At 41.7% G+C, this 12,524-nt stretch overlaps 1 protein-coding gene across 1 annotated transcript in view; it reads right to left on the reverse strand.

The window, feature by feature from the left end:
• C9 (complement C9) overlaps nt 1-10,429 on the reverse strand; it is a 54,200-nt gene extending 43,771 nt beyond the window's left edge. Inside the window, exons 1-2 of the mRNA XM_073621599.1 lie at nt 10,275-10,429; nt 919-1,012 (exon numbers count right to left, since the gene is read on the reverse strand). Coding sequence (XP_073477700.1) covers nt 919-1,012; nt 10,275-10,357 — 177 coding nt within the window. The 5' untranslated portion in view covers nt 10,358-10,429. The remainder of the gene's footprint in view (nt 1-918; nt 1,013-10,274) is intronic.
• Nucleotides 10,430-12,524: the final 2,095 nt, after the last annotated feature.

The following is a 12,524-nucleotide window of genomic DNA, read 5'->3' on the forward strand; positions in this document are numbered from 1 at the left end:
CTGCAAACCGCCCCTAAACAGCCTCCTCTGTTTGTTTAGTGTGAAAGCCCGAGGGCTTTCACACTGAAGCGGTGCGCTGGCAGGAGAAGAAAAAATCTCCTGTCAGCCGCATCTTTGGAGCGGTGAAGGAGCGATGTATTCACCGCTCCTAAACCGCTCCTGCCCATTGAAATCAATGGGACAGCGCGGCTATACCACGGTAATACCGCGGCTATAGCCGCGCTATACGAGGGGTTTTAACCCTTTTTCGGCCGCCAGCGGGGGGTTAAAACCGCACCGCTAGCGGCCCAATACCGTGGTAAAACAGCGCTAAAAATAGCGCTGTTTTACCGCCGACGCCCCCTACCGCCCCAGTGTGAAAGGGGCCTTAGTACAACTTTGGGTTCCAGAACAATTTACTTTACAAGAAATACTCTATTGCAAGTTGTAGTTATGCAGTTATTATACTTATGGTTAGACTAGTTATATTTGATTGCCTTGCTTTTCTCTGAGCCCAGGTTGTTCTGAACCCTTCCCCAGCCTGTGACTGGACAGTGAAAGGAGAAGCAGCACAGTGATTAGCTCATCTCTCAGCCACTCTGCTTTCTTCTCTTATCAGCATGCTTCTGGTCGGCACATGAGCTGATTGATACTGCTTCTCACACTCCAGCCTTGCTGCACAGGGACTGCAAGAGGCTGACACCAGGTCATATTCAGATACTTACCCTGCTTACATTTAATGATGTATAAATGATTATAGAGCTGCATTAATATGGGTCTTTTATATTTGCCTACAGTTTTATCTTTAAATTGACTCACTTGTAGGACACTACACTAATGTATTGCTGCCTTTTATATATTTCATAGCATTTATCATTTTGTTTATCTTTTTATTAAAAAACAATTATGCATACAGAAGTAACAAAAAAAGTAAGTTACCCTTTGTTTTGTACATGGGTCACAATCAGTCCATGTGCCCCAGGAGCTCAGCAGGCAGTCTACTGGTGGTGGAGCGTTCGTTTCTCTTTGTGACCTACAGTAAGAGATTTATCAATATGTTTTCTATATCAACATACATATAAGGGAGTATTACATTTACATGAATGCATCAATATTTTCTCATTACTTATGCAAGCCTGAAGCGTCTTAGCGGCGATTGATAAACCAGTTTCCCATGGCCAGGGTAGAGTTGCCACCTCATCCCTTTAAACCCGAACACCTTTGAATTACACAGGTTCTGAGGCTAATTAAATGCAGATAAGGCACCGAGTGAGTTTAATTACCACCTTAATCAGCCACAGAACCTGTGTAATTCATATGTGTTCGGGTTTAAAGGGATGAGGTGTCAACCCCAGCCCAGGGGCCTGCTCTAGATCAGGAGCATGAGAGGTTGGGTTACCTCTTGCTTGTTGCTGGGGAACTCATTGCCATATTACAGAACCCTAAACTCTCTGCCTAACACGCTGAGGGCCACAGGACTAGACACCAGTATACCGACCCTCTCTGTATAAAAAACCTTGCAAAGATATGTAGACACCATCCCAGGCATCATACTTGTCCATAAATGGAATGGCCAGTTAGTAAGCTAACTTCTTTCTTTACTGAATGGTAAAATGGCATTAAAAGATCCAACCAAAGATTAAACATCTAAGCATTCACATCTCTTCTATTGAGTCAAATTATCCTGTGATGAGGAACATGGCCAAATTCCACTCGTGTGTACGGGGCATTACACGCACATGAACTTTAAAGGCATCCAAGTCTTAGTCCATAGGGTTCAATATTGAGTTGGCCCACCCTTTGCAGCTATTACAGCTTCAACTCTTCTGGGAAGGCTGTCCATAAGGTTTAGGAGTGTGTCTATGGGAATGTTTGACCATTCTTCCACAAGCTCATTTGTGAGGTCAGGCACTGATGTTGGACGAGAAGGCCTGGCTCACAGTTTCCGCTCTAATTCATCCCACAGGTGTTCTATGGGGTTGAAGTCAGGCCAGTCAAGTTCCTCCATCCCAAACTCGCTCATCCATGTCTTTATGGACCTTGCTTTGTGCACTGGTGTGCAGTCATGTTGGAACAAGAATAGGTCATCCCCAAACTGTTCCCACAAAGTTGGGAGAATGAAAAATTATCCAAAATGTCTTGTTATGCTGATGCCTTAAGATTTTCGTTCACTGGCACTAAGGTGCCAAGCCCAACCCCTGAAAAAGAACCCCACACCATAATCCCCCCTCCACTAAATGATTTGGACCAGTGCACAAAGCAAGATTCATAAAGACACGGATGAGTGAGTTTGGGGTGGAGGAACTTGACTGGCCTGCACGGAGTCCTGACCTCAACCCGATAGAACAACTTTGGGATGAAGACACAAAAATGAGGTAGTACTGAGTATTACCAGGGGAGCGGACTTTATAGGCTAAGAAACAATGGAGAAGTAGTAATATAAAAACATACAAATTTATTAAGATTTAACAAATACATAAAAAATTGAGAAAGTGAAAATTATAACATATATGCATCTATGATAATTGTGCAGTGAGTCCTTGTATGTCTCCGTGTTTCGCCGCTAGGCTTCCTCAGGACATGGCCAAGGTTCACAGACGGGACAGATAAGAGAATATGTTTCTCTATCTTATCTTGAAGTGCAATATCATATACAGTCACGGTAAGGTGCGAGTAACGAGGTTTACGAGCGTTTTGCAATACAAGCTATTTTTTTTTATTCTGACTCAGTTTGCGAGCGTTGTCTCAAGCCTCTGCAGTGTGCAGTACCACATTTGGCCAGATGTGCGGGGGCGCCGGTGACACTCAGAGTTGCTCTGAGCCGATCGGAGATACTCGGAAACCCTCTGTTCCCAAGTGTCTGCAAACGTCTCCAAGTGGTCTCTCGAGCTTCTCCGAGTGTTTCTGTGTGTATCCGGCGCCCCCCCACCTCTGGCCACATACGGTACTGCAGATACAGTACTGCATACAATAGCAGTCACTGTGGAACGAATTATCTGATTTTCATTGATTCCTATGGGAAAACTCGATATACGAGTGCTTTGGATTACAAACATTCTTCTGGAATGAATTATGCTCATAATCCAAGGTACCGCTGTATCTCATTTATCCAGCATCTAAATGATTTAATTTGTGGTTTCAAAAAAGGCAGTATAAAGGCAAACAGTTATTTTATATTGATGGACATTTGGGGGGCCCAAAAAACAGTCAAACAACACATTGGTAATATGTAGTGATCCAATTTTGTTAGTGGGGTTATCCCATCTTTACTTTTCACTATGCATTACATAAGTATAAAGCTTTAATTAGAAAGCTCAGTATTAAATACTAGGTATTACCTTGGATGTATTACAGTATATAAATAACATTTTATTAATACTAGGTACTTGGTAGTAATTGGCATCTCATCTATTTAGTCATTTATTTTTCATATGTTTCCCCCCTAATGGATGGCAGGCCCAATATTCCCCTTTCTGTTCCATCAATGAATGGGATTCAAGATAAAAGATACATTATACGGGCCCACTATAACAACATCATGTAATCTTTGGACCATCAAGACTACACAAACCCCTTCTGCTTTTCCATCATGGTAGATGACTACTCTGTGTAGCTATTTGTTAATATTTATGATATGCATGTGTATTCTTAGTCATTTTGGTCCTGAATATTGAGTTGACCTCAATCAATTTCCCTTTCCACGGTTCCCCTTTACTTAGTTGCTCCACTGCTGTGGCCCCTGTTGATCAGGCAGGCGGATTCTGACATTATTGTCGGGATCCCTGCAGACCCTTGACCAGGTCTGTGACGTCAGCTGAATCTGGGTCACAAGAGTGCAGCAGCAAGTGCACTTCTGTGACCTACAAGACCTTTGGCCACACTTCTTCATAAATGTAGATTTGGTTTTAAACCTCCACTTTATACATTAATTTGTATTTCTACTTTTAAAAGAAAAATGTTTTTACTTTTTCTTTTTGTTATGTTATTGAATAAAATTTTAGACATTTTTAACCTCCCTGGAGGTATTCCCGAGTCTGGCTCGGGGTGGAATTTCAGAACCAAAAGCGGTAACCCCGAGCCAGACTCAGGATCGCATCACAGGATCCAGGAAGAGCTTACTTACCTTGTCCCCTGGATCCTGCGATGTCTCCCCGCAGTGTGAGCGAGCCGTCCTCCGCTCGATTCATCACGGAGCCGATCTCCGTTCCCTGCGAGCGTTGCAACTCACAGGGACGGAGAATGGCGCCAAATTCAAAAAGTGAAACACACACACATTACATACAGTACACTGTAATCTTACAGATTACATTACTGTATGAAATTATTTCACATCCCTTTTGTCTCTAGTGCTTTGTCCAGTGCCCTACATGCAGTTTTATATTATAAAAACTGTTCTTTCTGCCTGGAAACTGGAGATTGTCCATAGCAACCAAAACCGTCCCTTTACATCAAAAGTGGTTTTAGACCAGCTAGAAAACAGCGATATTAAATTAGAATCACTCGCAGAATTGAGCGATAGTGATTTGTGGGGAGACCCGTCATCAGCCACTGAAAGTAATGACAGCGTCAATTCTGCAACTGAGCAAATTTCAGTGTTTTTGATTTGATTACATTATTGAATAACCACTTGCCGACCGCCTCACGCCTATATACGTGAGCAGAATGGCACAGGCAGGCAGAATCACGTACCCATACGTGATTGCCTTCCCGCTGGCGGGGGGTCTGATCGGACCCCCCCCCGGTGCCAGTGGCGGTCGGCATTTGTCTGGGAGCGTTGAGAGGCGAGGGGGAGGCCATCCGATCGTGGCCCCCCCTCGCGATCGCTTCCAGCCAATGAGTAACATCCCCTGCCTGTGTATAGTACACACAGGCAGAGGATGTGATGTCATCTCCCCTCGGCTCGGCAGTTTCTGTTCCGGCGCCGAGGAGAGAAGACTTCACAGTGACTGAACACACACACACACACAGTAGAACATGCCAGGCACACATAACACCCCCAATCCCCCCCCGATTGCCCCCCGATCACCCCCCAATCACCCCTCCCCCCCATGTCACACTGACACCAAGCAGTTTTTTTTTTTTCTGATTACTGCATGGTGTCAGTTTGTGACAGTTAGAAGTGTTAGGGCAGTTAGGGTTAGCCCGCTTTAGGTCTAGGATACCCCCCTAACCCCCCTAATAAAGTTTTAACCCCTTGATCACCCCCCGTCACCAGTGTCGCTAAGCGATCATTTTTCTGATCGCTGTATTAGTGTCGCTGGTGACGCTAGTTAGGGATGTAAATATTTAGGTTCACCGTCAGCGTTTTATAGCGACAGGGACCCCCATATACTACCTAATAAATGTTTTAACCCCTTGATTGCCCCCTAGTTAACCCTTTCACCACTGATCACCGTATAACCGTTACGGGTGACGCTGGTTAGTTCATTTATTTTTTATAGTGTCAGGGCACTCGTCGTTTATTACCTAATAAAGGTTTAGCCCCCTGATCGCCCGGCGGTGATATGCGTCGCCCCAGGCAGCGTCAGATTAGCGCCAGTATCGCTAACACCCACGCACGCAGCATACACCTCCCTTAGTGGTATAATATCTGAACGCATCAATATCTGATCCGATCAGATCTATACTAGCGTCCCCAGCAGTTTAGGGTTCCCAAAAACGCAGTGTTAGCGGGATCAGCCCAGATACCTGCTAGCACCTGCGTTTTGCCCCTTCGCCTGGCCCGGCCCAGCCCACCCAAGTGCAGTATCGATCGATCACTGTCACTTACAAAACACTAAAACGCATAACTGCAGCGTTCGCAGAGTCCGGCCTGATCCCTGCGATCGCTAACAGTTTTTTTGGTAGCGTTTTGGTGAACTGGCAAGCACCAGCGGCCTATTACACCACGGTCGTAGTCAAACCAGCACTGCAGTAAGACTTGGTGACGTGGCGAGTCCCATAAGTGCAGTTCAAGCTGGTGAGGTGGCAAGCACAAGTAGTGTCCCGCTATTATTGTCCCTCCTGTCCTGACAATCCTGGTCTTTGCATTGGTGAATGTTTTGAACGCTACCATGCACTAGTTGAGTATTAGCGTATTGTACAGCATTGCACAGACTAGGGCACACTTTCACAGGGTCTCCCAAGATGCCATCGCATTTTGAGAGACCCGAACCTGGAACCGGTTATCGTTATAAAAGTTACAGTTACAAAAAAAAGTGTAAAAAAAAAAACAACATAAACTTAAATATAAAATAAAAAAAAATAGTTGTCGTTTCATTGTTCTCTCTCTCTCTATTCTCTCTCTATTGTTCTGCTCTTTTTTACTGTATTCTATTCTGCAATGTTTTATTGTTATTATGTTTTATCATGTTTGCTTTTCAGGTATGCAATTTTTTATACTTTACCGTTTACTGTGCTTTATTGTTAACCATTTTTTTGTCTTCAGGTACGCCATTCACGACTTTGAGTGGTTATACCAGAATGATGCCTGCAGGTTTAGGTATCATCTTGGTATCATTCTTTTCAGCCAGCAGTCGGCTTTCATGTAAAAGCAATTCTAGCGGCTAATTAGCCTCTAGACTGCTTTTACAAGCAGTGGGAGGGAATGCCCCCCCCCCCACCGTCTTCCGTGTTTTTCTCTGGCTCTCCTGTCTCAACAGGGAACCTGAGAATGCAGCTGGTGATTCAGCCAGCTGACCATAGAGCTGGTCGGAGACCAGAGTGGCTCCAAACATCTCTATGGCCTAAGAAACCGGAAGCTACGAGCATTTTATGACTTAGATTTCGCCGGATGTAAACAGCACCATTGGGAATTTGGGAAAGCATTTTATCACACCGATCTTGGTGTGGTTAGATGCTTTGAGGGCAGAGGAGAGATCTAGGGTCTAATAGACCCCAATTTTTTCAAAAAAGAGTACCTGTCACTACCTATTGCTATCATAGGGGATATTTACATTCCTTGAGATAACAATAAAAATTATTTTAAAATAAAAATGAAAGGAACAGTTTAAAAATAAGATAAAAGCAAAAAAATAATAAAGAGAAAAAAAAAAAAAGCGCACCCTGTCCCCCCTGCTCTCGCGCTAAGGCGAACGCAAGCGTCGGTCTGGCGTCAAATGTAAACAGCAATTGCACCATGCATGTGAGGTATCACCGCGAAGGTCAGATCGAGGGCAGTAATTTTAGCAGTAGACCTCCTCTGTAAATCTAAAGTGGTAACCTGTAAAAGCTTTTAAAGGCTTTTAAAAATGTATTTAGTTTGTCGCCACTGCACGTTTGTGCGCAATTTTAAAGCATGTCATGTTTGGTATCCATGTACTCGGCCTAAGATCATCTTTTTTATTTCATCAAATATTTGGGCAATATAGTGTGTTTTAGTGCATTAAAATTTTAAAAAGTGTGTTTTTTCCCCCAAAAATGGGTTTGAAAAATCGCTGCGCAAATACTGTGTGAAAAAAAAAAAATGAAACACCCACAATTTTAATCTGTACGGCATTTGCTTTAAAAAAATATATAATGTTTGGGGGTTCAAAGTAATTTTCTTGCAAAAAAAAATAATTTTTTCATGTAATCAAAAAGTGTCAGAAAGGGCTTTGTCTTCAAGTGGTTAGAAGAGTGGGTGATGTGTGATATAAGCTTCTAAATGTTGTGCATAAAATGCCAGGACAGTTCAAACCCCCCCCAAATGAGAGCTGCAAAATACTCACCATGCCTCTCAGCAAATAGCTTGGGGTGTCTACTTTCCAAAATGGGGTCATTTGGGGGGGTTTGTGCCACCTGGGCATTCCATGGCCTCCGAAACTGTGATAGGCAGTGAAGAGTGAAATCAAAAATTTACACCCTTAGAAATCCTGAAGGCGGTGATTGGTTTTCGGGGCCCTGTACGCGGCTAGGCTCCTAAAAAGTCCCACACATGTGGTATCCCCGTACTCAGGAGAAGCAGCTAAATGTATTTTGGGGTGCAATTCCACATATGCCCATGGCCTGTGTGAGCAATATATCATTTAGTGACAACTTTTTGTAATTTTATTTTTTTTTTTTTTTGTCATTATTCAATCACTTGGGACAAAAAAAATGAATATTCAATGGGCTCAACATGCCTCTCAGCAATTTCCTTGGGGTGTCTACTTTCCAAAATGGGATCATTTGTGGGGGTTTTGTACTGCCCTGCGATTTTAGCACCTCAAGAAATGACATAGGCAGTCATAAATTAAAGGCTGTGTAAATTCCAGAAAATGTACCCTAGTTTGTAGGCGCTATAACTTTTGCGCAAACCAATAAATATACACTTATTGACATTTTTTTTTACCAAAGACATATGGCCGAATACATTTTCGCCTAAATGTATGACTAAAATTGAGTTTATTGGATTTTTTTAGAACAAAAAGTAGAAAATATCTTTTTTTTTTCAAAATTTTCAGTCTTTTTCCGTGTATAGCGCAAAAAATAAAAACGGCAGAGGTGATCAAATACCATCAAAAGAAAGCTCTATTTGTGGGAAGAAAATGACGCAAATTTCGTTTGGGTACAGCATTGCATGACCGCGCAATTAGCAGTTAAAGCGACGCAGTGCCAAATTGTAAAAAGTGCTCTGGTCAGGAAGGGGGTAAATCCTTCCGGGGCTGAAGTGGATAATTTTTATTATTTATTATTATTTATTATTATGTCCATAGCAACCAAAACCGTCCCTTTACATCAAAAGTGGTTTTAGACCAGCTAGAAAACAGCGATAATAAATTAGAATCATTTGCAGAATTGAGCGATAGTGATTTGTGGGGAGACCCGTCGTCAGCCACTAAAAGTAATGACAGAGACAATTCTGCAACTGAGCAAATTTCAGTGTTTTTGATTTGATTACATTATTGAATCATTTTTATTATATTATTATTTGGTATAATTAGAGTTATTTATTATAATTTATGATTTCGTATTTCAAACTTTATCATACCCGAGATGTCTACTAGACTCTGGTTTGGACAGATTTAAGTGAGTTATTCCTAAGAATTACAGGCTTACAATATAAAACGTCAAATTTCCATGCAAAATAATTGTACCACTTTCAGCATCAAAAATATGAAATAATCATACCGCCAGGGAGGTTAACATATTATCTGTTCCTTCGGCACCCTAAATAATCTATCAGTATAAAATAACTGTTTAATATGGTGCCCCAATAAATACACCGTACAGCCCATCTAAATAACAATATAAGGGAAAAGTAGTGGTGAAAAAATGACTTTTGGGTTTAAACAACCATTTTTTGTGTATTAATTCTTTGTCCTCCATGCAGCTTGGGAGTGGCATGGGGTTTACCTAAATACTTGGTGCTTCAAGGTGTCCATCTTTGTTATTTCAGAATGTTGGGAGGTTTGGAATGGAAGAAAACCAATAGTAACTGAATGTACAGTAAATATGTAGGATAAGCACAAATACCCAACAAATGGACAAATTATGGGTTTCTGCGCATAGCATGCAAAAGCAGCTCAAAATAGTTCAGAAAGGAGGTGGAAGAATGTCAGAAAAAAAATAAAAAATACAAAGCATCTCAAATACATCTTCAGGGTAAGATGAGTGCACCTGAAAGCATGCTGCATTTACCCACCTACACAAGTCCTAAGGCTACTCATAGACATTAGACTACAGGGCTGACCTTACCATACTCATATACCTGCAAGGTTCGTCCTACAGGACCAAAACTAGAGAGGTATGGCACAGGCAAACACTGCCATATCTTTTCTCAGGGGATAACATTGTACTTTGGCTGATTGACAGGACCAAAAGTACATTTTGGCACAGTAGGCATTTCCTTATATACAGTAGAGCCAAAAGGGTGGATTTCCGCTGTTTTATATATTTATTCCTAATCAGTAGGCATGTCCATTTCATGTAAGGTTTTTTACATATTATCTTAATATTCTAGATGGGTTAGAAACAAGGAAATACCATGTTTTAGATATGAGATCCTAGCAAATGGTATGTGGTGTGCCTCAGGGGCGCAGTGAAGAAAATCTGGCCCTGCTGATGTTCCCTAGATGTAGGGGTAATCAGGCTTAAAATGATCATATTAGGCAATGCTCGTCTCTATGGATGGTTTAAATGAATAACTATAAACTTTAAAATCTTTATCTGCTGCTAGTCCTCTGTGGAGGAGATTTTCGGTCACATAGGCACTGCCCACATAAAATATGCAAAATGTGTTTAATGATGTACAAAACTTACCCTAGCAGAGGAAGATAGTCATTTCCTGCAAATTCTTGCAGAAAAAAACAAAAAAAACAAAACATAGAAATAATGAAGAACGGTAAACTGCTCACCTTACGTTCCCTGATACCGCAGCTTGACATTGTAATGTACATAGCACAGAGATGAGTCCCAGTAGAGGAAGAAGTGCAGCCATGGTGGCTAGGAAGAGGATACTGGGGACAAGCTGAAGAATTTGGCTTGATATCTGTTTGCTATAGGTTTTGTTACTCAATAACAGAAGGATAAACAAAGTGTTGGGTGTCACGGTGGGGGGGGCTGACAATGGTATTTTCACATCTGCAATACTTGTAAATGGGATTTACTTCTCGTTAGTGAAGCAATGCAATAGCAGAAGTGGCAGTGGGCCAAAAAAGAGCTGACGGTCCTTGCAGTGACCTATATTAGACACAGTACTACCTTCTTACAGCAAAGCTGGTGGATGAAGGAAGTATTAAACACTCATTACTATAATAGGGCTCACATCATAAGCTCTCAACATATACCACTTCTCATCATATGTATGCCTCCAGGGTTGCCTCTTCTTTTTCTCCACTTCCCTGTGGTGAACATGTACACGTTCTGCACCATTCCACAATGCAATGCTCAGTGACAGAGATGCCTACTAGCTGGTTCACTTGATGTGGGTTGGGGAGCGCTCAAGCATATTGAACCTGTGACAATGATTTCACCAGATGGGAAGTGAGGAAAAATCACCAGCATCAACATGGTTAGAAATACTGTATGCGTATTTGAATTAAAGTGTAAGTTCACCTTCAAACAATCCCCCTATGCAATTATATATCCAATGAACATCATATACCATAGCACCCCCTGTTGGAAACGGTGAAGGCCTTCCCATTGCAGATGCAGCTGTTGGGGTGCTCTACAGAAAAAGTGCCAGCCTCATTCATCTTTATCCTGCCATTGGAAGGACGGGCTGAAATTCCACAATAATGCGCCCCCTAGTGTCCACTCTGGGCCAGTCCAACTGTATGTGTGTGCAGTGCATCCTCAGACTTCAGCTACTGTAGCCCATCTGCTGTGTTGTGTCTTCAGAGATGGTATTCTGCATACCTGGGATGTAACGAGTGGTTATTTGAGTTACTGTTGCCTTTCTATCATCTGGAACATTAGGCATTTCCGTGCACACAACTGACGCTCACTGGATATTTTCTCTTTTTGGACCGTTCTCTGTAAACCCTAGAGATGGTTACATGTGAAAACCCCAGTACATTGGCAGTTTTTGAAATACTCAGACCAGCCTGTCTGGCACCAACAACCTTGTCTCACGTTCAAAGTCACCTAAATCTCCATTCTGATGCTCGGTTTGAACTTCATGAAGTCATCTTCACCACGTCTAGAGGCCTAAATGCATTGAGGTGCTGCCATGTGATTGGCTGATTAGCAATTTGTGTTACCAAGCAATTAAAGAGGTATACCTAATTAAGTGGCTGGTAAGTGTATATAGATATACACATCGTATAAAGTGCAACGCAAAATTACATAAAAACTGTGCTATTTAATAAAGATCAAAAATACCTGCTAATAATGTCCATTTGTTCATCTAATGTGTTCTTGCTATTTGTAAATGTGCTCATACAGTATATACTGCTTTTTTCCTCAAGTCACAAGGGGTATTTGATGAAGAAGATGACATTAGCACGTATTTATGATCTTTATTGAATGGCACAGTTTTTATGTGTAGCCAGGTGCTGGCTAATCTGCCTGTGTCATTGTGGGAAAATTCTTTAGCAAGGGCTGCCTTGAGTTTGTTTCTCTTTAGTGTTCAGCCTGGACATTGTGTCATCATTTCCTGAAGATTCAAAATAAGTGCGGCGCTAAATATACAGATATCTCTTAAGGGATATGTAGTGCAAACAGTAAACGATACATAAAGTGCAATATGCAAATTTTCACAATGTGTTCTTATATAAATCAAATCATTTGATGAGTATTAAAGTGCAATGTGCAATTATTATCCATAGGTGTCCTTATATGAATCAAACAATGGTGTAAATATCTTGCCAGTCTATTATATGCATACTAAATAAATTGATCTCTCCACAATTATACACCAGTATATGTGTTTCTCCTAGTTATCCCTCCACTGTTTGTGCCCTCACCTTATAGGCTTATTAAATGTGCCTTGGGAAATGATTATTCCTTTAAAAGGTTCCTCATGATATTCCTTCTCCTTATAAGCTGCTCGTAAACTCCAGTTCCATCGATCAATTTAAGAGTTAAGCCTCTTTGCTGCTGCTCGTGAACTCCAATCACATCGACCACATGCAAAGCAATCAGATCTGGCAATAGTGCTTTAT

Source organism: Aquarana catesbeiana, linkage group LG01 (genome assembly GCF_042186555.1).
Source record: "Aquarana catesbeiana isolate 2022-GZ linkage group LG01, ASM4218655v1, whole genome shotgun sequence".
In the NCBI taxonomy this organism is placed as follows: domain Eukaryota; kingdom Metazoa; phylum Chordata; class Amphibia; order Anura; family Ranidae; genus Aquarana; species Aquarana catesbeiana.